Genomic DNA, 26,580 nt, shown 5'->3' with positions numbered 1-26,580 from the left:
TTTTATGAAACATTTTTGTTTACGAAAAAGTAACCCACTTGTCTACACCAGAAAGCTGTTGTGTTACTGGTAGCCTATGATGTTTTCATCGGAACGATCACACGTAGTCGGAGTGCTGTTACCACTTGTGTTGTTGTTCCTAGTTCAAATCTTAGTTGAGTTGGTGAGCATCCATCGATGACCTGCAACATTTGTATTTTTGGGAGTTCTGACAAGCAGCAAATAGAACAAAAAAGGCAAACCTTAATCAAAAAAATATATCGGTTTCCGTTTATTCCGAAGCCAGCCTTGATTGATCCTACGCATGGCGCCACTGTCTCCTTGTGAAAATATGAGCTAACTAGCCTAGTAACTTGTCTGCGATGTTCTCCATCAGAGCTTCATTTACCAGAAACTCAAGGCACAGAACGCGCAGTGAACATTCTGACATTTCACTAGTTCAAGCATTGAATAAAATCCTATATAGTCTACATCAGTTATTATCAATCCGATGACATTAAGATCGCAAGGTAAAACTAGGGACCGAATGAAACACAAAATAAATGTGATAAATCATTTGTCAAGGAGTTTACAAAAAGGAAAACTTTTGCTTGCTAGAGTGTAACTCAACAATTGCAAATAACTAATCCGCCTTGATATAACTGTAGCCTCCAGTAGATTCAAACCTAACCAAACCAACCCTTTCATAGTGACATTTCTCCTACCCTTATCGAAAACTCGCAATTCAGCTTTCGACTCTGAAAGCAGGGATATCTAGAGAAGGGGATATGAAGGCTCGCAGCGATTGCCTTATTCTCATGACACTACCAGGGCGGTAGTTTGTAGTGCTTTAAACATGTGGTTCTTTTTAAAATCGTAGAAAGTTTTGTAGTGCAGCTGGTACAATGAGCTACAGAAGACGGTTAGCAAATGTTACATAGAGCATATTTAAAGAATACTTGTTTACAAAGACAGTTGAAAAGTTACCAGTAAGCCGTTTTTTTTAACAAAGCTTTTGCAGTAGGCTAGATGTAAAGCAAGTATATGGGTAGTTGAATTAACAAGTATGAGCATGCAGTGAGCATCCAGGCCTGATGCTAATAGCGCAATGCAAGTTATCATAACAAGATTTATTAAACTACTATCGGTGCCAATTGTCATTTTACGATAAACACAGATTATTTACGATAAACAAAAGCCCTTCTATTGTCAGACGTAATAAAAGCCTTCGTATCCCCTTTTTTTAGATATCCCTGTCTGAAAGCTTGTGCATTGTGCAAGGCAGCCTCAGGTCACTTCGTCAACAATAACAAGCTGTTGTGAAGAAAGGAGCATTCTTCCTGGCTATCACCACAAGGCTTCTTCTTATCGTTGTGGAAAGAAAGAGCCAACAAAATCAGCAAGCGCCAAGGATGACATTGTGAAGATGGGAGCGTTCTTGGGTAGTAAGGTTGAGTACTCACTGCCAGTGAGGTAAAACTTATTGGGAAATGCGGTGGCTGATAATCTCTGGCAGAATTAGTGGTGTGATACTATCATACTGATAAGCCCAGTCTCATGGGCGAAACATGGTGTCCATCGCTGTCAATTCTTGCTACAATCGGTTGCGGAGAAACAACTTTTTTAATTTATCACCTTGTAGGCCTATTGGTCTCACACCATCTCAAGCACGTATTAAAGTTCACCTTTTGCCCCTATGCCTTATCAGACGTTTGGGATCGTCAGACATAAAAACAAATTGAAAATAAACATAGGCTTTTCCGTAATAACTGAACTGAACTGTTCCTATAAAAAAAAACGGAAAGAGCGGCAGAGTTTGAAGTCTAGCGATTTGCAACAAGCCTGAGCGTTGCCAATTGACAAACTTGCCATTTCGATTGTATCATTGTAACAATCTGAGTCTTCTGAACTCCTGAAACGTTTGGCATTGTTTGCACTTTGCTTATGCAGTGGTTCAGCCAGTTAACCAACAGTTCTATCAAACTTTAAGTAATGTTTTCATCTTTGTCACAAAACCGTACAATATGTGAAATGAATGGAGAGCTAATAGTGGAGGACACCACCAAGGGACAATATTTTGACAGTCAGGTATGGCCAATCGATTGTTTGTTTTAATACTGCTGCGTCAATGTTTCTAATTATAAATAGCTCAGTTGTATTTAACAGTTTTAGAAATGCTATTTAATTATGCACCTAAAACAAAGTTATATTGTAAGTTTACACTGGCATTGTAACTTCTTCATTGTAAAGTGTCGGATCAAAAGAGAATGATTCATGTTATTATTAAGAAGGGTGCGGTATTATTCAGGGCCGGATTTACCAGTAGGCAGTTGCCTAGGGCGGCAAATTATTGGGGGCGGCAAAATATACAAATATATTACATTGATAATACTGTAGGCTACATGAATATAATAATTCACAACAGATTATTTAGATATTTAGCAATTAATAAATATGTTATCACATCACACACATTTATAAACAGTGCGGCAAGTCATGTACTGGTATGGCAAGTCATCGCCCCTAGAGTACTTCACGCTTGATTGGTTTTCAACAATATGTGCTGCTTAGCGCTTCTTTTAGTTATCTGTCTCGCTTAGTATGGAGGACTAGGCTTTGTCTGTGCAATAGAGGGGTTCCACAGTGAACCAACAGACCGTGACGGGTTGAAGCTTGCGCTGAAAGTCTAGACAAACTACAGTATTGCACATTGCACGGATTGTTTCGTTCATATTAAAACCAGTTTAACACCATCATACGCGCCGACTTCCGGGGGGGCTGGGGGGCGGCGCCCCCCATAAATTTATGGTTGAGGGGCAACAAAAATGGGTATTACAAGTGGTGTTTCAAAGATAAAACACTTTGCGAAAGAGATTTAGATCATTTAAACGGACTTATAGAATGCCGAAAGCGAAAAATAGCCTACGTTGCTCTTGCCCGCAAAACAGCAGCTGATCACATGGCTTTCTCATACGGTATGGAAATTTCAAAGTAGATGGTAGAGTAACTTACGCTGTTGGAATAGTTACGTCACTATTCACTGCAATATTAAGCAAACCAGCTAAATTAGACTATTTTCAACAAGGTCTTCCCTCTGTAAGATCAATTATAATTCAACAGAACGCATTGTTGTGTTCACAATGTGTGAGAATTAAATCATAAACCGATAAAAGAAAAGGTGTTTAATGGCCTTGGTCGCAGATATTGCCTGCATTAACGTCTCTTACCGCTATTATTACCTAGCTAACCTGGCATCATTGTTTTATGCGGCCGCTAAGGTTTGACATTGACTTCAATGATCATGGAATGTTACGTAATAAGAACGATTCTATCCTACACGCAAAAATAAAAAAGTGACCTCTTAAAACAGCTCTTTCCGCTGTTTTGTCTCGTGAGCTTTGCATATTTTTCAACATGTGCATAAAGAATTGACAAGTAATCATTTATATTTGAAAATTAAGTTTGAATCACTGCAAATAAACGTATTCAAAACTTTGACTTCGACCGACGCCATTTCGCACTCCGTAATCTACGTCGGCAATGATTTTGCCTCAGCAAAAATGTGTTCATTTTGAAAACTTCCGAGCTGGAGACAACAGCTTGTCCCATGTTAAGTTGAACCTGTCTTTTTGAGGTGAAAATCACTTGCGAACATCTCGACCTATACTCGAGTATATACGGTATTCGATAAAAGACTATTAAGACTCTCGAAAAAAACTGAAAGCACTTCGCCGTTGTTAGTGCTTTGAAAATAAGCAATTAGCAAAACGAGGTTAATAAAACTGATAGCGGGTTTTAACTCTGCTTGAGATCATGATTTTTTGCGTTTTATTTCGATTAACTCCACTGTCTTGATGATTGTTATTCATTCCCACGAAAAGGAAAAGAATTGGCTTGTTTTCCAACTGCTCCAATTATGAGCTAACAATATCAAAATTTTTACGTAAAACTAATCGTCTCAAGCAGCGTTGTAATAAATTCGGTTTGCGACCTAGGTTTCAATATAAACAAGACACTATAAGCTTAATCAAAGAGTATTTTAATTGAGTAAAATAGCGTTATGGTTATGACGTCATCACCTTTCTCGCCCCCCCAAGGTTTTTTGAAAAGTCGGCGCCTATGAACACCATCTTTCTGATTTATTTTTAAGTCATGAACACAAAATAGGTTACATAACCACATTATCACCATAAAACCAATTATTCAGCCAAATATGGTAACGCAAAACTAACATAAAAGTTTGCAAGGGAAGGTACCATTTTTGCAGTCTAGAACATTATATCGAAGTGTATTCGCTCAATAAATAAAGACTTTGAAGTATAGACAACTAAGTCGCACCAAGGCAGACCACTGAGGGCTATTTTCCCATGAATTTGATAGAAGTAGTTGTGTGTACTTTTCAGTTTTAGTTCATCAACAACGAAATGGAGACAAAAGTCATCATTAAGAGCTGCCTCTTGTACACAGTTGTTTCTATATTCCAATTGACACTTCACTTCCATGAGTCCAAAAATTTTCCCGGTTTTGTACTTGTCAAACACTTTTCCATCTGGGGAAGCTCCAAAAAAATTTAACCCAGGATTGACTATTAGGCCGCTGTCAAAAATCTCTACGTCTCTGTTTAGTTGTTTTTTCATCTCTTCGCGATATAACCGAACTGCATGCTTCTCCTTTGTCGAACCGTGGCGAATAGCTGGAACATGGTGTAGCATTGGTGGTTTAAAAATTGATCTTAAAAAGGAAGTAGTCTTCCGCTTAATAATTTTTACTTCCGCTTAATAATTTTTCGAAAATTTGATCAATGCAATGCAAGGAATGTGGAAAAGTGGGTACATGCAAGATGTGCTAATGTCAAGAGAGCCGCAACAAGATTGGCGAAGTGTTTTGTTTGTGGGAAATGCAGTAAAGGAAGGAATGAAGTGGAAGGCCATGATGATGAGTTCTGCCATGGCATCGAAACAGTGACAGACTTCTGTTATCTGGGTGATCGGATAAATGGAAGTGGTGGATGTGAAGCAGCGGTGACAACAAGGGCAAGATTGGGCTGGGCAAAGTTCAGGGAATGTGGGGAAATGTTGTATGGCAGAAAATTCTCACTAAGGATGAAAGGGAAAGTATATCGGAGCTGTGTGCGGCCTGCAATGCTATATGGTAGCGAGACATGGATATTGAGAGAGAGTGAACTGGCAATCCTGAGAAGAACGGAAAGGTCAATGGTGAGAGCAATGTGTGGGGTGAAAACGAGAAGGGAAAAAAGGACTGAAGAATTGTTGGATATGCTAGAGATGAGAGAGACCATAGACCAACTGGCAAGGGCAAATGGAGTAAGATGGTATGGACATGTGATAAGGAGGGAGGAAGGAAGTTTTCTTAGAAAGGCACTAGATCTAAAGGTGGATGGGAAGAGGAAACGCGGTCGTCCAAGAAGAACGTGGAAACAACAAGTGAAGGATGAATTTAAAAAAGTCGGACTGAAGGAGGAAGATGCAAGGGACAGGGTGAAATGGAGAAAAGGGATTAAAACAATTGCTGCGCGGAAACAATCGGCCACCCCCACTAGTGGGGAACAAACCGACGATGGATTATGATGATGATGATGAGGAGGTTAGTTGTCGTTTTCGGCTATTGTGCCATAAAACTGATTCAGACTGCGAAGTTGTTGCCTCCTCAAGAGCATGTAATAGTAATAATAATCTTGTTTTTATTTGCGCCCATTGCGATAACATACGGTACACTGCGATCACAGATGCGATACAACAGACGACAGGAAGCAGCGAAGTGACATCTAGTCTTCGAGTCAGCTGCTTCCTTTATTTTGGCTGCCACTAAGTGTCTTTGCCGAGACACAGCCGCGTGCTCTAGAGCGGTGTCGAATCCACGTCCTTTCGAACGTCGCGCAGACGTTCTCACCACTCGGCTGCGCAGCCGACGATGTGCTTCCTGTAAGCCCATGTACTACAAGCATGTTTTCATTTGATGCATCATGATGTTTCAAAAGGTAGGAAAATGGTGCATTTGAAGCAGAGCATGCTGCAAAGGCTTCAACTTCGCTTTCAAGCAAGGGACGTTTAAGGTCAATGCATCTGGCATCGAATCTGCGTGATGTGATGGTGCTTTTCACTCTCCGTTTGGTCCGGGCGGTCTTCGCTTTTGTAAAGATGTAATTTGTGACTGGTTCTGCAAAAATGGCGTCGCCTCTTGGTTTGTGCCACTGTTGCTCTGTGCTGGTGCAGGATAAAGCTCCTGGGATCATTTTTACATCACGAATGTGAAAATGATGCATCTTGTATAGCAATGCAGTAATGTGACTGCATCTACCACAAAGTCTGCAACACAAAGAAATGCAAATTAATACCAAACAAAAGTTTATGCACGGTAACACAACAAAGTATATATACTAGGCTATATAACTAAACGTGGTAGGTCTAGTTTTAGTTATCCATGTTAGTAGCATAAACTGCTTCATATTACTACAGTAGGTAGGCTATACATATACCGCATAATAGGCTTAGCTGTAATATCAAATGGCTTATGCTACAAGCAGCAGTAGCAATAATATTATGGTTAATAAAACAATAATCCTCAAAAGTGTAAAAAGACTAGTTTGCAACTACATTACAATTTAATATCACCCATCCAAACTTTCACATGACATAGAAAGAAATATTTAGCATTATAGATTGCCTACAACCATTTACTTACCCTGCCTTACAAGAGCACTTTGCTTTCTGTATTACTGGAGTCGATTGCTTCATCTGAAGTGTGAGTTCATGCGGTTTATCAGTTTTTCTCTGACTTGTCCAACAATTTGCCTTGCAGATAAAATTTGAGAATCTCCACGTTTAGTAAAAATTTCACGCAAATAATCTTCAATGAAAAACTGATAACCTCCTTTGAGAGGTCTTGCAGATGGTCCAATCCAGTCTGATATTGATCTTATATCAAATGATGGTAAATATTGTAAAGATTATGACCAGTTATTCACTTCCATCGTAGATACTTAGCATCGAAACAACTAACTTGATTGGTAACAGAGGGTTTCGCAATACAGTACCTGGTTTCCATGCAACGCTTCAACCTCTCAGTGCGCATTGAAGTGTAACGTGGAATCCCTCTATTTTTATTAATCTTTGTTCGGTTTGTTTCACTGTTAGTAAATTTGAAGGAGCCTAGAAAAAATATTTTTAGTCAATGTTAGGTTGATGGAAAAGTTGTAGACTATTTTGTGTAGCCTACTTGCCTTGATGCTTAAAGTATGTAAACAAGCCAACAAGTAAGACTAGTATACGAAAGAATTTTAGTTTCATGAAGTTTTATAAAAATGGCGGCATTGAGGACAAATGAGAACCAGTGCCTGTATTGTATCGAAAATCACCATCGAAAATTTTTTTGGGGGCAGCACTTTTCTCATCTGCCTAGGGCAGCACTTAGGCTAAATCCGGCCCTGGTTTTTCTATTTTCAACTATTATTTTGAAGGTTTCATCATATCCCCAAGTTCTCATTACTCCAGAGACTCTTCGGCGGTCAGCTGTGTTGAATGAAAATGCACAATCTGCTTTTATTGAACATACGGAAACATTGGCACAAAAAGTAAAAGCAGCATGGTATGCAGCTTTTTGTACATTTCTATGCAAAATACTTTTTCACCTAGAAAGTACGTAACTGTATAACATTTAAGTAATGATATTTTATAAAATTTATATATAGCCTAGTCGACCAAAGATGTTAACATCTGAATGAGAAACAGAAGTCTAGCATTCTATCACAAACGTCTTTTAAATATAAAAAAATATAATTGTTAAAGATTTACTTCTGAAGCTGACAATTATACTAAGTTTAAGCATGTTTAGTTTCACAACATTTTAACATTATAACAAGGCATGAAAGTATTCAATACATATGAGCATAGAGAAATATAAATTATGCGCTGTGAGGACATTTTTTTTAAAGCTTTGCATCTACCCATGTATCTGTCTTTGGAGTTTAAATACTGTAGGTTTAAATAAAATCTATATATATTTGGTTATTATTGTTACTTACCATATAATGAATGTTGAAGATACTGCACATTTAAAAATTGATAATTTCAGCTTGCAACTTTTTATTTAAAAATATCTTTGTTTTATTCGTCTTTCTTTGTTATGTATATTTAGGCCTCTAAGCTCCCGCTGGCTATGGCCGCCGAGAAGTCAATAGATGGCCTCTGAAACTATCACACCGGGAGGCCATGTTTGGTTGTTGGCTTCTACAGTGCCAACATTTTTTCTCTTCACTCGCATCCTTTTTATTAACAAGCATAGGCGTCATTTCAGGGGTGCGAAGGGTGCTTGAGCACCCCAAAATGAAAATCTGAGGTAACAAAATAAATGCGAGAGCACCCCTGGGCCCTGGTTTGCATACAAAATACACCGATTCAAATGGAAATTTGCATTGCTAAATAACGGGTTTATTTCTTTCTTGAAAGTCGTTTCACCAAAGCGCAATATTTTCAGTGTTTTACATTTGTAGGTGGCACGCAGCGCCATACATATCAGAGGCAGACATGATTGTACTATTGCGTAACAATTAAGCACAAACACGTTTGACATACCGCTGCAGTCTGTCGTTGGTCTATTCGATTACACATACGACAAAATTATCTTCTTTTATGTTGATTCGACGTTTCATGACGTAGGCTAAACATGGTTGAATTTACTATTAGATTGAGTCATTTGTTTTAACATTTTCCATCGGTCAGGTTTTCAATTGATTCGGCCCAAGACGGACTCTTGATTCGGCCTGATTTGTCACATTTTGCAAAAATTTCCAGGTTTTTCTAACTTTGGGCGAACGTTTAAATAAATTTTTCTAAAAATTATATTTTTATGCTTTCTTTATTCTTTTCCCCAGATGACACAATAAGTTTTAACATCCTCACATGTTGAAAAACAAAGAAAATTTGATTTTGTAAATTTTAGTCAGACTGTTAATTTTCAATAACAGTCTGATTTAGCGTTTTTCAACTTGCTTTTTCTCATTTGCTGCTGCTTCCCCAAGGCAACAAAAAAGTTTTTTGTCATTAGGAAACCGCAAAAAGTAAAAACATCTAAAAAAATGTCAGTCAAGCACTAGCAGTAGCTGTAATCAAAATCTGCAAAATGTGACAAATCAGGCCGCATTTCCAGGTGGCCATGGATTAGCCTATATTGACAATTTTCATAAGATAACTTAGAGCACCCCTAATTTCGTCAAATTTTTTAAAAAAATTACGCCAATGTTAACAAGATAAAGTCTTTTACACGTCGACGGGAAATATTGCTGATAAAAAAATAGCTAAAAGGCTAAGCATCAATCTATAGAAACTTGAAGTCTAGCTCTGCTTGAAGTCTACCTACTTGGGCAGCAGTAGGCTACACTTAAATACAGCTGCAAATATGTTTCAGGGCCTTGTGTGCTTTGTGCTTATCTAAATGAACACAAAAACACAATATGATATAATTAATGAACTTTTACAAACACAAGTTTTTGACAATTTTTTTATTTTAGCTGCTGAGCGCAAGAATTTGGCCACTGGGAAAGAGCTCTGGTAGGCCATGCTTGGTCGCCAGAAAAGTAAAGGAGCTTAGAGGCCTTTATTTTTATTGCTTGTATACCTATTGGTAAAGAAACTTGAATAGTATTGACTGCTCAAAAATTTTAATTGCCGTATGAAAAACGACAAACAATGTGGTAAATTCATTACTGTAGGCCTAGTGTTTCATTTAAAAGATATTTGATTGCATTATAACAAAGCTTATCAATAAAGCTAACTAACTATGATCATCATCATTAAGTTCCTTCCTCTCGTCGAGGGTTGGAGGCAATGAGACGCCAAGTTTCTCTGTTGTAAGATTTTTCTACTGCAGTTTTGTAGTTAAGTCCTGACCAGTCTTCAATATCATTAGTCCAAATTCTTGGTGGTCTGCCCTTATTTCGTTTGCCGTTCATTTTTCCTTCTAGTAGTTGTCTTTGAATAGAATTATTGCGAATCATGTGGCCAAAATATTTCAATTTTCTTGATTTAATTGTTTGTAGAACTTCCATGTTGGTTTGTATTCTGGATAGTACATCTTTGTTTGTGATTTTATCCTTCCATGAAGTTTTAAGCATTCTTCTATAAATCCACATTTCAAATGCCTCAAGTCGTTTAACCATCTGTGATGACAGTCAGGGCCGGATTAAGACGAAACTGGGCCTGATGCTGCAGCGCAAAAACAGGCCTATTTTTTCTAGGCATTGGTACATATGCATTCGACACTCTGACTCCACCGTACACGCGTAATCAGACCGACCAAAGAGCCTTTATTGCTTTCGACGCAGTCAGCCAAATTTTAATGAACATGAACAATAATAACGACGTGTTATCGTAAAAACTCGAGAGTAACATCAGGCTATGTAACACCAACACAATTCAATACCAATATTGCCTGAAAAGCGGAATTAATGAAGAAAAGGCTAATCCAGATCAACTTAACGTTGGCATATTGTCAATGCTGCGCTAGTGCTGCTTACTTATACTACTGTTTTTCGAGCCTTAGCAAGCGCGAAATCTTCGATCATGTCAGTGCAGTCAAGGCTGCTCAGCACCTCATGTTCAATGCTCATAAGCGCCAGCATGTTTAGCCTTTCCTCCCTCATCGAGGACCGCAGCTCTCCTTTGACTATTCCCAGTTTTGAGAAGCTCCGCTCGCCGGAGGCATTAGACACCATCAAGCACAGATAGATGCGCAAAGCAATCTCGACGTTTGGAAATGTTTGAGAAAGGTTCAACGACGACAAAAGCTTGTACATGGTAAGCTCTGCTGACTCGTTCACACTCACCGATTTCTGGGTGCGCATAAATGCAGCAAACTGTATGAGCTCAGCCACCAGCGTGTCTTCCAAGTCATCTGGATACGAGGAAACGAGATTTTGAGCTTTATTATCGATCTGCTTTATGCTCAATGACGTTAGCTCCGAAAGAAATCCGAATGTTGTAGATATATCCTCATACGCCTTCATTATAAGGCAAGCCACTTGAATATTTTGGACGAATATTCTCTGATATGAACGATTAAAAAAAGCAAATGAAAAGATGACGACTACCGAAAAATCCTTTCTTCATGAATCCTATCTAGTTTTTCTACGAATAGTTAAAACCAAAAAAAGCATACACGATTGGGGAAGAGTTAATAAAGCCGTGCATCTTATCTGCGGCTGAAGTAATGAAGGGCCCTGAAACAGCTCGAAAAGTGTTATAATTTTTCATCTCAAATAAGTAGTCTATGCCAAAATCTTGCTTTATCTTACGTGCCTAGGCGTAACACTGTGCCTAGGCGTGCGAAAGTCGGACTACAAATTTCATAATAAGAATTATTTGTGGGTTAATTAAGCAAAGGAAAACTGTTCAGCGTCCGGAAAATTCACGTCTGTTTTCGTCTGGGCCTATTTCAGGAATGGGCCTAATGCTGCAGCATCAATAGCATCCACCTTAATCCTGCACTGATGACAGTGTCCATGTTTCTGCATTGTAGAGTAACGTAGTCCATATATAGCATTTCGCAATTTATTTTCGAGTGTTGATGTTAATTTTGCGTGTTGTTAATGTCTTTTTCATTTTTACAAAGTTGTTTCTTGCTATTTCTATTCGTCTCAATATTTCCGTATCGCATCTGCCATTTTCAGTTATTGTGTGTCCCAGATAGGTAAAGCTTTTGACTTGCTCGACCAGCATTCTGTCAATAGTAATATTTAAACTTGGTATATACATTTTCTTTTCTTGTAATAATCATCGTTTTCGTCTTGTTTGTGTTGATTTTCATGTTATATTCCTTTCCAATATTGTTCACTTTTTCTATTATTGTTTGGAGAGCTTCTGCTGATTTCGCCAATAAAACAGTATCGTCTGCATACCGAAGGTTGGATATGTTCATACCTCCTATGCTGATACCCTCCATTCCATCAATCTGTCTGAAAATCATTTCAGTATATATACAGGTTGAATAGACATGGAGATAGTATACATCCCTGGCGAACTCCACGTTTTATGTCCATTGCACCAGATAAACCATCTTCCATCTGAATAAATGCCTTTTGCGTCCAATATAGATTAGCTATCAGTCGCAGATCTTTTCCATTTAAACCTATATCACTATCAGCCAAACATTGCATCAATTTTTCGTGTTTAACTCGGTCAAAGGCCTTTTCATAGTCTATAAAGCAGGTATAAACATCTTTATTGATTTGGTTGTAACGTTCACATATAGTTCTCATATTGAAAATTCCTTCCCGTGTTCCCTTTCCAGGCATAAAACCAGTTTGAGTTTCATTAATTTCATTTTCAATGATTTTTCTATTTCTTCTGAGAACGACTCTCAGCAAAATTTTTAGTATATGACTCATCAGACTAAGGGTTCTAAATTCTGTACACTGTGTGGCTTTTGGCTTCTTCGGCAGTTTGACAAGAATGGATTCATTCATTTCTAGTGGTATGTGGCCATTCATGTAGATGTTATTACTATGATCATCTTCTCGATTTTGTGATTAATCTGATTCAGAAATGTTTTTTTGTGACAAAAGACAATTCTTGTTACTGCATTGTATTAAGTTCATGTATATAATACTTTTTAATACAATAAATGCAATTTATATCCATGCTGCAGGTATGGACATGGAGTTATTGGAGTGCTAACTGAAATAAGTGAAGGAGAATCTAACGAAGGTAGTTATTTTATAGTAATTGGTATCATGTTGTAGCCACTTTATGTGCCAAGGACTTCCAGCCATGTCCATTGTGACTCATAATGATGTCGCAATGCTCCCTTTGGCAGATAATGTTGCCCTTTTGAAGCCCCTCTTGCTCCACTATAATTTGCCCAAAGTTGGACGGTTTTGTGGCGTATTTTTGAATTTTATTTATATTAGGTGGCAAACTTGAATGTAACTAGTTTTTGGTTTAGGGGATTTTTGGTTTTAGACTAATTTGTAGAGCTCGACCGATATCACTTTTTCAGGCCGATACCTATACCGATATTTATGAAATTTTTAGGCCGATACCGATATATATCGGCCGATATATATCAATTACGAAAAATTTGTTACCAACAAGGTTATTAAGCAACAAATCAGTCCAAGAAAGTTTATGCAGTGGTTGCTGTCATAGGCGCCGAGTTTTCAAACTAGCTGGACGGGCGAACACATACTGTCACGTCACGTCGTGATCACCAATAATAATGTAGAACTCCACTGTTGTTTTCCTGCCACCAAGGTCCAAGATCTAGGCTTCCTACTACTATAAATTGCAAATATCTAGCGATAAACTGCGCTATTGAACCGAGCTTACATTGAATCTACAATAGAACAGTTAACGAAGGAGCTGAATTGCAACTAATGAGTGACAACCAACGGTTTCATCCGGCCAAACCAACACGTGTGCACTGTTCAGTAGTGCACAGTTTAATATCAGTGACGTAACAGACGCAACTGTGATGGTTGAGACGACAACATAGAGCATTTTAGCAGCAGAGTTAATTGATGACGTCGTTTGAGAGAAAATTACTCCTTTGAAGAACGATGCTACAGTTTTTACACCGATTTAACATCTGGCGATGTTAAAACGATGCAACAGCAGTGGAAATTGCGGTCAGACTTTTGCTGCGAATGAAGTTCCTCACAGGTTTGCGCAATTTACTTGATTTATAACACTGGGCTTACGAGTGGCAGAGTGGAGACAAACGGCGCGGCTGGACACTTTTGCTCGTTTAACGGCGAATCAACGTTGTTTAACGTTGCATGAATGTAACATGGCAATAATTGACGAAAACTAATCGCTTAATTAGTTGGTCTAGTAGGGCCTATCATATGGCGACAAAACCTTGCGAATAAGGTAAGTAGGCTAGTATTAGAAGGTGGCAGATGGTTACAGAAATTTTGGGACTTTAAATTGAATTAATTTTTTTTTAATTCCTGAAATTTCCGGCGGGCGCGGCCCACCCGCCCGGGACTCGGCGCAGGTGGTTGCTTGCTTAATTACGCCGCATAACTTCCACCGAAAGAGGTCGTGTGGCTTCTTGCGTCACAATGCTCTGGGCACGAATCGGAAAACTACTATAATGACGCTACAATTTTCATCTGTGCAAAGTTTCACTAGGCTTTTTTCTTTGGGTTTATTTTTGCAACTTCTACAATGACGCTACTATTTTCTTCTGTGCAAAGTTTCACCAGGATTTTTTCTTTATTTTTGCAACTTCTACAATGACGCTACTATTTTCTTCTGTGCAAAGTTTCACTAGGATTTTTTCTTTGGGTTTATTTTTGCGTGTCATGTGAACAAAAGTTAATTTTCCCTGGACCTTTTCTTTCTTACTGTAATACCAAAACTTGACAAATTTTGCTGCATCTTGCTGCGATAGCCTACTCGTATGATCTCATTTTGTAACGAATCTTGCCTTATCAATATCACTCGGAGATCAAAGCCAGGCATTGTGACGTAAGACTTGAAATAAGCTGTGCGTGGTTGGTGTAGAAGTACACCCGCACTCCCATCGATTCTTAGCGAAAAATTCACCTTTGTTACACTGATTCAATGTCATCAATCGTTGAAGCAACGTAAAACTCGAAATTTTTCCTGCTTGAATTGAAGCTAAGGGATACAGTATTAACATTTTCTAGATGCTCGCACTAGAATGGGCGGGAAATTATATTCTCCCAGCAATTGTTTGTGCTATGCAAGCACGTTTGAGAAACTTGTGTTTCTTCTAAAGGCATGCATGGCTGGTTTTGAGTGTGCTTTTGCTGGCCGATGTTTATCGGCGAAAAATAGCCGATACGATATATCGGCTACACCTGATATCGGCCGATACATATCGGCTGACCGATATATCGGTCGAGCTCTACTAATTTGTCAGTCACTCTGAGGCAAAACTTGCTGATTCTGTACCAGTTTGACAAGAATTGCATTATATATATATAGTATAACTATATAATAGTGTAGTTGAGTAGTTCGTATAGTATCAGGGTTTGTAAACTAGTTTTTTTCTTGTCAATTACTTTCTTGGACAGTTTTACTTTAGAACTAGGGAAGCTGATGTACAAGTTTTCATCCTGGTGAAAAACAACATGACATCATAGATTGGAATCAACCAAAAATATTGTGAAGCGTTTCAATAGCGTTGTTTTGAACAAGTTATTTATGCTTTAATATTTCAAATAAAACATGTCAAAAATTTCAATGGTGTCATGAGGCTAAATTTTGGTTACAAGTCTGGCAAAACAAGATTACTGAACAAAAATGGAATGTTTAGGAAAACTGTGTGCAAAAATATTGTTAGGCTCTTCAAAACAGGACTTGGTTTTGACCAAACAATACCGTATTTGTTTTTAACAATGCAAACCGTTAATATTACGTGGTGATTATATTCCTAAAACGGTCAATAAAAAGTCTTCTCAATATGTTTTATCCATATGCAAAATAATAGCCTATTCTTTTCGTGAAGGTAACGGAAAATAAACAGATAAGCCAGCAACACTGTTGTATGTTATTTTTAAGTTGGGAATCCCTCGAATAGTGCTCTATAATTGGCACTGATCATGCCAATCAATCTGCGGGTTATATTTCTTACAATTCGGACAATTATATTAAAATTTGTTATTTTAATTTTGTTTGTTTGCAGTGAGACCCATTGTAAAGAAAGCATGTCAATACCTTCTTGTTAGCCTTCGATGGATAAATGGAATGCAGTTCACGTTATTTCCTCATTTGAAGGTGTATTTGATTGAAACCATTGTTTACTTGTCACAAAATTTTTTTTAGGATTGTATTTGTACTGTGTACAGGGTTGAGAAAAACCCGGGTTTTTTTTGGGTTTTATTGGTTTTTTTTTTAAAAGATGCAAAAAAGGTAGATTCATGCTTATTTCACCTCAAATACTACTTTTTAGCAATGAAGTGCCTCTCATTCACAGTACATGCTGGCATAACTCAATAAAATAATGCACTGGGGCTGTTGTTGCTTGAATGTTGCATCATCCATTAATTTCAAGATCAAGTTGGATGTTGCATCAATCATCCACTGATTGATTTCTATACCAAGTTGATGCTACCTTACTAGAAATCACATTGTTGCATCATTTGCTTTAGATTTGAAGGCAAGGAGCATTATTGCCATGTTTCAGATTTGAAGGCAAGGAGCATTTATGCCATGTTTAAATATTTTTTATCATTTATATATGTTATATAGTAATGGATGAGCGATTGTGTGGCGTTAGAACAGCCATGCGTTAGAATCCAGAATCTGTAATTGGTAAATAGCCTACTTTTTAAAAATACGGTAGCCTAGTTTCCTAAATTGCATTTTACATCATATATATATATACAGACTACAGTAGAGTAGTACTTTCACAAGTTTAACTATAAGGCCTTCTTGCATAAATGAGTTTTAGTGTAGTATACACAAAGTGGCATTACTTGATTTTTGTGTACTGTACAATATCCACTGCGTTTTCAGTTTATTCTTGGAAATTTACTTCACAATCACATCCTTAAGTCCTAATTTAAAATTTGTTTTAAGTGCCTTGTAGTGTTTTTGTTCATTTTTTTAATTTTCTAATAAAAACTGGACAAATATGATGCTCTGGGTTTTTTTATTGTTTTTTTTTGGGTTTTTTAAAATAAAAACCACCCCGATTTTTTTGGGTCGGGTAAAATACCAACAACCCTGACTGTAGGATATTGTTATTTTTTTACGTCTGTAAACCTATGATTTTTTTTATTATTTGCCCCTTGTCTTAATGATTTTATTACGTTTTTAATAAATATATACTGTCTTTTTTAGTTAACTAACGAGGAGCTCATCAGTACATTTGCGGAGAACAATGACTGGTATGTTTATCTTTTGACACTACTTGAGACATTCACTAGCTTATTGGATTGTGCCCTCATCTCTGAGTCATTAAATAGAGGTTTAATATTTAGTCGGGTCAAGTCAAATACCTTTTAAAAATGGCATTGAGTCTTGTTAGGCAACTGCTCAGTATTAAATGAATTCAGGCTAATAATGTACCTGGGTCTGCTACTATTCGGTGAGTCCGATTCGGTGAGTTCCTAACCCCTAACCCTAAAACGGCAATGATAATTAGGCTACGGTACCCAATAATTTAAAAAAAAAAAAAATTAAAAAAAATCACCAAATAGGGATCGGACTCACCGAAACGGGCCATTCCGAATGTACCTGGTTGTGCTTCTATCCTCCAGGCTGCTGTCTTAAAGCATTTCATCTTTTATACCGATGAGAGCAACGCATATCTGTGTTGAATACACTTTCATAGAAAAACACACATTTTTGTTGTTACTAGATTCATTATATGTTGCATTTTTAAAAATCTGTGTTACGTTTTTTTTTCAATGTAATACTTTAGTAGCATATTTATAAATATGTGTCAAAGGGTCATGGGTCAACTGTTTTTTTTCGCTGAGACTTCGGTCATTTGTCCGAAATGACGTGAATACATTCGGTCACTTTTTATTTATTTCGGTCATTTTTTCTCATGAAAATATTTGCTTTCAAGTAGCTGATACAACATATATTTTTTTGGAGATTTTGACCGCATTGACTATATATTTTTTTGGAGATTTTGACCGAATTGACTATATATTTTTTCGGACATTTTGACCTAATTGACTATAATTATATTTTTTCCGACATTTTGACCGAATTGACTATATTTTTTTTCCGATATTTCGCTAAAAAATCGGTCAATGACCGAAAAAAAAAACCCAATGGGTCAACAGTAGCTGAAAGAGTCAACTGGGCATGTTATAAACGCAAATGTCATATTTGTTATTGAAAACATGTGCAAAAGTCAGTGTTTTTGAATGTAGCCACCGGGAGAAAACGGCTTGGTTTTATCTTTCTGCTTCTCTTTCCCAGTCTAGAGCGAGCAGTTTTTGTTCACTGTGGGAATTGTTAATAGTTGACTACCGACTACCGGTAATCCACATATAGTTTCCTTCAAGTTGAGATGTCAAAGTCTTTTTAATATTTCTGTTTGTTTTTTTTACACTTGGCCTGTGACCACAGTGCTGCACAATACAGTAGTAGTGACATACAGATTATATGTATGTATGAACAACATTCTAAACATATGTTTTCCACAGGCTTGAAAGTCCAATTCGTTATTTAGCATGGCATTCATGTGCTAATAAATTTGCACTTGCGTTGCGAGATGACACAGTCAGAATCTACTACAGTGATAAGTAAGTACCGTACTGTTTTTGTTTATATAGGTATTCATTTGTTTGTAACAAAAGATTAATGTAATTTTTGTTTATTCCCATTCTCGTATCAGAAGCTTAATCTTTGTATCTGGTATTAACTTTGAAAAGTTGTACGAGTGCTTGCAGTAAACAGTGAAGTTTATAAGCTGGTCTGCTATTGCAATCTTTCTTGACCGTATGTACAATTGTACATTGTACAGTATGTTGTTAATGTCATTATAAAAGATAAATCACCACGAATGTAATTCACCATGAACTGCTTTCTTATTGTGATACGTAATTTTTTATCATCAATCAGCTGAAACCTTTTGAAACAATGCAATCCATGACTGCGTCAGTGACGGAATGTTCAATAGTTAATTCACTTTCTACTTGTTTTGATTAAAGTGACTTGGTGCCGATGCTAAAGCACAAATACCAACGGAACGTCTCAGTTGTTGCGTGGAAGCCATGTTCAGCATCGACACTTGCCGTTGGTACACAGACTGGTATTTTGATTTGGAACATCGATCCCTCGTCGTTGCTGGCTCGTCCTTCAGCCAGTGCTGTTCAGATCCTCTCCTACAGCGGACACAGTCCCATGACCTCAATCGCATGGAGCCCGCAAGGCCAGGATCATCTTTTTGCCGTATCCGCCTTGAATTCAGCCTTTGTGGTATGTCTTTGTTTGATTTTTCTTGGAAAACTGATGCATTACGTAGCCAACGAAAACGCAACGACCAAAATTGTTTTACAATATATTGAATCCGCTGTGAAAACATGTAGTTCAATGTACTGTAAATGTAGTTAAACTTCAATATTTCAAGCTGAACAAAATTTCTGCAAAAGTGGTGCCTTGAACATCATAATCATTTTTGTTCAGTTTATACGCAACTGAAAAAGCCGGCTGCTTCATGAAACGTTACTGGTGGTTACCCATCTCGATTTAATTAATGTTTTGTCGAGATGTCTAAAAATAGGACTTTTGCAGTAAATATGAAAAATTGTCAGGTATTAATAACATCACGTGATTATATTGCTTTGTCAGTGTATAATTTATAAGCAACACTTTTCATAATTCAGTTCCCTTTTTTGAGTTTTTTGACAGTTGCGTAGACAAACACCAATTCTTTGGCACGTTGCAGGTTTGGGACGTGTCTATGAAGCAGCACCAAGTTATTCAGCACATGGGCACCTCTGGTGGGATAACCCGACTTACCTTCTCGTCTGATGGTTGCAGGTTAATGGCCACCACTCCAACCTCATCATTTCGAGTTTTTGAAGCCGCCACTTGGACGAATGAACGTTGGTCAAAGTTGGCTGGCAGAGTTCAGGTATTGATTAATTAGCAGGTTTCTACATGTGACGAATAGTCCTTGAATCAAACAAATTTGAACTGCGACTCTATACTCCGGTTTGCATTTGTCATCAACCTTTTGATTTAGCTGACGTATATTGGTGATTTTTTTATTAACTCCAAGCGCTAAGCAAATGTTATGTCAGCAAGTTTAGGAAATTTTAACTTTCACGCCTTTTTTGTAAAACTGACAAATTAATTTTTAAAATCATGTTTTTATTGTTGTTGATGCAAATATTTTCTGTATTTCAGTCTTCCTGTTGGAATCCCCAAGGAACCGTTCTTCTTTTCTCCTTACACAAAGATCCTCGCATCTATTCCATCAGCTTTCCTGATTCCCGATCCTCCGATCTCCCTGTGGTGAACGGATCGAAGCATGCATCAGTTGTCGTCGATTTGACGCATGTTCCCGAAACGGTCGGTGGTGAAGCCACGCAAGAACAGCAAGACAACACGTACGTTTATAGAGATCGTTTCTGGGTGCTTTCTTCACTTTCCCATGCTCTAGTATGCCATTCTCATTTGTGAACTTCAACGAATAAATGATCTGTTACGTTCAAACGACGGAGGTCTTGTGTCATAAAACCACTTTCGACCGGTTTGTAAGTTAAGCTTCAACCAAAACATTCGGCATCAAGTCGATTCTATCTTTCTGTCGATACTTTATTTCAAGCTTTCACTACTGGTGTTGCATACACAAAGTAACACGTAACTCGACGATAACAACCGTCTGCTTTTAAGGTTTAACCTTTCAGAGTACACTACTTTGTGCAGACTTGATTGAAAAGTGCAAGGGAATGCGTGCACTGTGAGAGTTCACGAAGTATTTTGATGACTTCGTCCACAGTGCATCGTCGGCTTTGTTAAGATCCATAGCACGACATAGATTTCTTGACCTGGCAGTATGAAAACTTGATGTTTACTTCCTGTTCCGTGAGTGAAATGCAGCAGTCGCTTAGTGTTTATTAATTCCACTCCGTTACATATTGCTTTTCCGTTTCAAGTTTCAAAAAGAATGTCATCCATTCCATTATAATGGATGGCACGGGAGAAAGACTTGCTATCTTGTTCAGCAAAGATGATCCGAGACACAAAACGATTGCGCTTTATGCCATCAGTTTTGATCCTGTCATCTCCGTATTAGAGAGGTTAGTTCTGTGGAAGTACTTTCACTGTATCTTACATCGGCGGTTAATGTAAAACGGCTTCCTGATATTTTTCAAGCAGTTTCGCAGCAAGAAAGTTTACTCGAAGTCTTTCATTGCAGTGGTTTTGTTAACGAGGAAGAGAATTCGTTCCCAACTTTCATCGCTTTCAAGCCAGGTTTTGATAAAGGAGCGCTTTTAACAGTGGTGAGTGTTTTACTTTTTAACGTCCCAACCTCTCCACTTGCTTAGAAAATACCTGCACATTCTAAATGGTTACACACTTCCATGTAAAATGGATTTTGTTTTGTGGATTTCAAACCAATAACACAGACTTGATCAAAGTTGTCTTCACATGCATGCAAAATGCTGCAAGTGTTCATTGCTTTATATGTAGCCTAAGGATATGCACAACTGGATATCTTGAAAAGGTGGAAATCTCCTTAACTTGGTCATCAAAGTTGATGATGGCAGTCCCAGCCTTTTTCATGACTGACTTATAATTCTCAAGCTTACATTTATTCTAGCATCTTCACTTGAATCATCTTACAAACAAAAGTGTAATTAAAGATCACAATGTTTGTCTCATGCGTGCACTGTGCAGCGCCCCATAATAACGTTTCGAACGCTCAATTTGAAATCATATCCAAGTGCAGGTCTCAGTTGCAAACCAAAATCTATGGTGCCCGTGTATCAAACGTAATAATGTCTCTATAAAGAGGCAATTGTATGCTTGTGGCTGGTACTTTAGGCGTGTCTGGCCTAGCACTTTTGCTATACATTTTCCTATCATTTTTTGCCACTTTCTGCTTGTCGGTGGTCTGTTTCTCGTCGAGTTATGCAACTTCCATTTGTTATCCTTGTGTCTGATGTTGGGTTGTGTTATAAAGTTCAGTGGTACTTGCTGTATATTTGATTAAGTAAAATTTAATTTCTATCCATCATTTTTTCTTACGTATTTGAATTATTATTTGTTACGAAGGCACAATGCTACGCCGAATACGTCCGATTATCTCTTTGCATTAATTATTTTTTGTCTGTCTAGATAACAAAAGAAAAACGTAATAATGTATTCATCTGTGTTGCTTAGTTTTATATGTTTGTGTAAAATAAAGTGAACTCTCTGCTTAAGTTCTCATTTTTTTCAGTGTTACTCCAATGGCGTTGTTCGGTACATTCCTCTTTATTTCAAAGCCTCTCAAAGAAACCTTAACACAACCTGGCAGCAGCTGTCGCCGGTGAAAAGCTTCCACCAGTCTAACCTTTCAGTGCTTCAAGATACAAGCCAATCCATGTGGACGTCGGTCTCATGAACGTTCTGAGAAATCCTGATGCTTCATGACGCAATGAAAAGCTCATTCCCGTAGCCGTGTCATGTGGAAGTTGTATGCAGCCAGTCAGTTACGCACAGTTTTAATTGTTACCGGCCATCGTCAGTCTGTCGCACTTCTGCCTTTCTACTCGGCACAATTCTACAACAACGATTGATACAATGTTGCAAGAACATGCCAGCCAAATAGCGTGTTCAATAAGACAAAGTTATATGTATTTTTTTTTATCTAAAGAAAAAACGAAAAATTTCAAACAAATGCAGGTGAATTAAAGCAGATTGTCATTTTTTTTATAAAATGTTCGGTTTTATTCTTCTTTTTGCTAATTTTTTTCTTGTTATTTTTCCATGAATTAAATTTGACAACGTGCAGTGCGTCTGTTTATGAATTTACAAATCTACTAAATGCCTTGTCCTGATCACCTAGTTTAACTTCAAAATATGCGCAGTATGTGACATGCTTGCGTCAAAAAAATTCGTGACCTAACACTTGGAGTCAACATGTCTTCAATTAGATCTGCCCCACTTTTCAAATCTTGAACTTTCGTTTCAATCATTACCCAGAACCCAGTTAGCTAAGTTTGTCGTCTTTATATCGTTTCAATACGTTGCAAATGAGATTTGAAAAACAAACTAAAGTGAAAGTTCAAAACAAGTGATGTGCACATTGCGAGAACTGATTAAAATATTACATACCCTGTAGCTGACTACGTGGGCTATAGGTGTGTACTCTTTCGTTGCCTATTATGTGTTACAATTGCATTTACATTTAACTATATCGCCTAATGTCTCATTGGACATAAACAAAATGATCGATTCATCGGAGGCGAAACGCAATGAACTCCTCAATGTTGACCTTGATATATTGGTTTCATCATCATATGCCGTCTCTGATAATATAGCTTTGAGCCAATGGTTGGTAGTCATTTTTCCACACGTCACATTCTTCCGCTTTTCTTTTTGCTTCCCAGATGCATCAACCATGGACTTCTAAATAGTAGAATCTGGACTGGAAACGCAGTGACCAACAGTAGGCCAAACAGTTGGTACAACAGTTGGCCAACAGTGGGCCAACAAGGTTAGTTACTTGGCTGTTGGCCAACTGTTGTACCAACTGTTTGGCCTACTGTTGGTCACTGCGTTTCCAGTCCAGATTCTACGATTTAGAAGTCCATGCATCAACCCACTGGTCTACATCATCTCCACTATATTTGATTTGCTGTTTGAAATATGTATATACAGTAGAACTCGGTTAATCCGGATTCGATTTGACCGGCGATTCCATCCGGATTAGGCGAAGGTCTGGATTAACCGATGACGGTTCCATCAAGCCTGACGGTACCTAGATAGAAGGGTATCGGTAAAAATCACCGAAATTGAACTCATTAGTGTGGTCATCTGCCAATTCCGAGACGCGCGATCACCACATTTGCGACCCAGTGATAGAGTTCTTTTGAAATGCATGTAAAATGAATGTATTTGTAGACTCTGCGTCTAACGCAAGAACACACTGGCAAAAGTTATATCTTCAGACATGCGTGTCGGAATAATCTGTAGTCACTCAAAACTTTTGAAAACAGTTACCGAAGACGAGTTTCTATGGAAAACTTACAAAAAATCGGACAAATCCGGATAAAGCGATAGAGAAAGCGCAACTTTTGTCCTGAATAGGCAAAGATCCGGATTAAATAATCCGGATAATCCAAAGCTGTTTCTCAAGAAAAAGATTACAAATCATTTGTACTTCCAGTTTTTATCCGGATTAGGCGAAGATCCGGATTAACCGAGTTCTACTGTATTATAGAGAAATAAAACATAGTAACTTTAGCGGGTTTAGCATACTTTATTTCACACAAAATATAACATAATAAACTCAAACGTTTTCGACACGTACGTGTGTCCTCATCAGGAATTAAATCTGCAATACATAAAATGAGAGGTTCTACTGTATTGTAGCCTATATAGATTATAAGAATCGCAGCCAGCCAGTCTTCTGTCCGAACTGCCACAAAGACTTCATTGGCCTCACCAGCCATCTTTGTATCCAATCCATGCTTGAATTACCAACCAGAAGTGTATGAAGTCAGGTTAACGAAAACCATATTTTTAAGTGAAAAAATTACTTCTTCGAAAAGAAAACTGTAGAAGTAGGCTACACAAAAATAACACCGCCTAGTATTTTACAAAGTAAATATTTCATAGACTAAAAGTATCAACTGGCAAAAAATCGGACTCCGGCTTTTCTATTTCACAAGAATTTCATACTCCACTCCGGCTCCAAAATAAGGTACTCTTCCCAAATAAGGCCCACCCTTTCATATCTGGAAAACCAAAGCAAGCAAGGAACAGCTGTGGTAATCTAATTGACTGCGATAATCATGTGAATCAACAGAAAAGTAATTTGGTTTCCTAGAAGAAACCACATGCCAGCAGAGTTAGTTGTAAATTTCTGAAAGCTATCTTGCAGGAGTAAAATTTTGTTCATTACTTAATCTATCGGCGTGGTTTCGTAAGTGGTGTTTGTTTTCTACCTTTGTTAGAGTTTCAGGATATGCTAAAGGGTCTAAAGTTTCAACGTGTATTGACATATTGACCTTTCTTGGATAGTGTATTTAGATAGTTTACGTTAAACTGATTGTGAAGAGTTGCCCTAACAAGGCCCATCAAAATCACCCATGGGCCTTATCAGGGCAGGTACCCTTGGCATTCAATTGTGGGCTTGTAAGGGCTGTTAGAAGAAAGACAGTGCATTTGATACTCCCTTACTGGCAGCTAACAAGCACAACCTCAGATCAAAACATCACCACCATGTGGTTAGGGCACAAAATAACTTACCTGTTTAGCGAAAATTGGGTTTCGCTTTTATTAAGATTTGGAATTTTTTCATTTGATAACAAGGCTACTGCTGACCATGTCTTTGTTCCAAGTGATGTCACCAACATTGACCATACAGTCGGTGACCAATCTCAGCTGCCATCACCGAGTCATGACATGTTTTCACAGCCACCAACAAGTTGTGGGATGTCTCAACAACCGTCAACAAGTCATGATTGTCTCCACAAATATCAACAAGTTATGGAATGTCTCCACAATCGTTAACAAGTCATGAGATGTCTCCACAAATATCAACAAGTTATAAAGATGTCTCAACAACCGTACAAGTCATGAGATGTCTCCACAAATATAAACAAGTCATGGGATCTCTCCTCAACCATCAACAAGTCATAGGATTTCAACACAGCCCCCATATCAACACCATGTCATAGTATGATGGCTAGTGGCTACACCTTCAGCAAATACCCTAAACAAGAGCGGGGGCAAAGAAAAAGGAGCATTAATTATCGAGCAACAACTGTATCGAAGTCTCTGTTTGGCACGTATGGAAAAGGGAGAGAAAAAGCAAAACGAAAGGGGAAAACACTAAATATGCAAAGACGTCCAAGTGTAGGAGATTGGTGTTGCTCGGTATGTTTAGAAAGTACAGTCTCCGACATGAGGCAACGTGAAAGTTGTAAAATATGGTAGGCAACCATGAAGACTGTGTTGGTTTAACAAAAGATGATGATGAATTTATATGCCCTGATTGTGATACGGTATGTAAATGTTTTATTGTTGAAAAAGAATTTCTTTGGAGAAATTTATTTGAACTTGTGATTGAAAAAAAAAACTTGTTTGCACGAGCTTACGATTGATTGGAAAAGAACTTACATAACCTCACTACGTGAAGTCTAGCATTTCTTTTTGTAATAAACTATGGTAACTAAATTGTTTTTGGGATTTTTCACTGTTTTGATGTTGTGTATTGTTTTCTTTCCCGCAATTTATGGCTCAAAAAATTGAGTTTAGAAGGCTGGCCATATTAAGGCAATGGTGCCCTTTTAAGGCCCACTCAGAAATAACTAGCAAATCAACTATAATTTTAAAACTGTGGTCAATATGTTATTAAAATCATTCTAAAGAAGTGCTTTAATGATGCTAAAACACAATAAAACACACATTGGTACCCGCTTATTTCATTTCATGATCAATTTGCGACAAAATTAAAAAGGCAGGCCTTATTAAGGAAGGGTACCTTACTTCAAACCTCCGGCTCCTGTGCGGTACACCTTTGCTACCAACCACGTAGGCTTTCAAAGCCTGATGTAGAATTGTGGTCTTTAAAAACGAAGGGCGTATATCATCACAACGTTAATAAGAACCTAGGGAACGTTCAAATATTATGTAGCCTAACGCTTTTTTTCCGAATTTTTAACCCCCCCCCCCATGTAACGCTTTTTCACTACAAATTCAACACAAAAAACTACCATTCCGTACTCGAAAGCGTTTCGTAACGTTTTGCTTGAACCCCCTCCCCCCCGATGTGACGCTAACGTAACGCTTTGCATAAACCCCCCTCCCCCTCGAAGGAGTTACGTAATATTTGAACGTTCCCCTACGGTAATCAAAAAATAAAGAACCCAAAATGTACAGTAGATACTAAGCTCATGTTCAGCAAACAAACGTTTAACGTAGCGAACAA

General features: G+C 37.8%; 2 protein-coding genes across 3 annotated transcripts in view; both read left to right on the top strand.

The window, feature by feature from the left end:
- Positions 1 to 1,843: 1,843 nt before the first annotated feature.
- Positions 1,844 to 23,082, top strand: LOC145771976 (aladin-like). Of its 2 annotated transcripts, none has more exons than XM_082583759.1 (12): positions 1,844 to 2,067; positions 7,457 to 7,584; positions 12,640 to 12,698; positions 15,649 to 15,740; positions 16,809 to 16,855; positions 18,131 to 18,229; positions 18,638 to 18,905; positions 19,375 to 19,563; positions 19,839 to 20,041; positions 20,591 to 20,734; positions 20,854 to 20,938; positions 21,880 to 23,082. In XM_082583759.1, exons 1-12 carry the CDS (start codon positions 1,972 to 1,974, stop codon positions 22,042 to 22,044), a joined length of 1,575 nt encoding a protein of 524 aa, XP_082439885.1. In that variant the 5' UTR covers positions 1,844 to 1,971; the 3' UTR covers positions 22,045 to 23,082. The 2 variants fall into 2 exon arrangements, with proteins under 2 accessions (XP_082439885.1, XP_082439886.1); XM_082583760.1 differs by having other exon boundaries at positions 12,640 to 12,701.
- The window catches only part of LOC145771977 (uncharacterized), a 228,054-nt gene continuing 206,707 nt past the window's right edge, over positions 5,234 to 26,580 (top strand). Inside the window, exon 1 of the mRNA XM_082583761.1 lies at positions 5,234 to 5,583. Within this exon, the coding sequence (XP_082439887.1) occupies positions 5,256 to 5,567 (312 nt within the window). The 5' untranslated portion in view covers positions 5,234 to 5,255 and the 3' untranslated portion in view covers positions 5,568 to 5,583. The remainder of the gene's footprint in view (positions 5,584 to 26,580) is intronic.

The sequence above is a fragment of the Aplidium turbinatum genome, chromosome 6, assembly GCF_918807975.1.
Source record: "Aplidium turbinatum chromosome 6, kaAplTurb1.1, whole genome shotgun sequence".
NCBI classification, from domain to species: domain Eukaryota; kingdom Metazoa; phylum Chordata; class Ascidiacea; order Aplousobranchia; family Polyclinidae; genus Aplidium; species Aplidium turbinatum.
The sequence above is the reverse complement of the archived record's forward strand: the minus strand, read 5'-3'. Positions and strand labels throughout refer to the sequence as shown.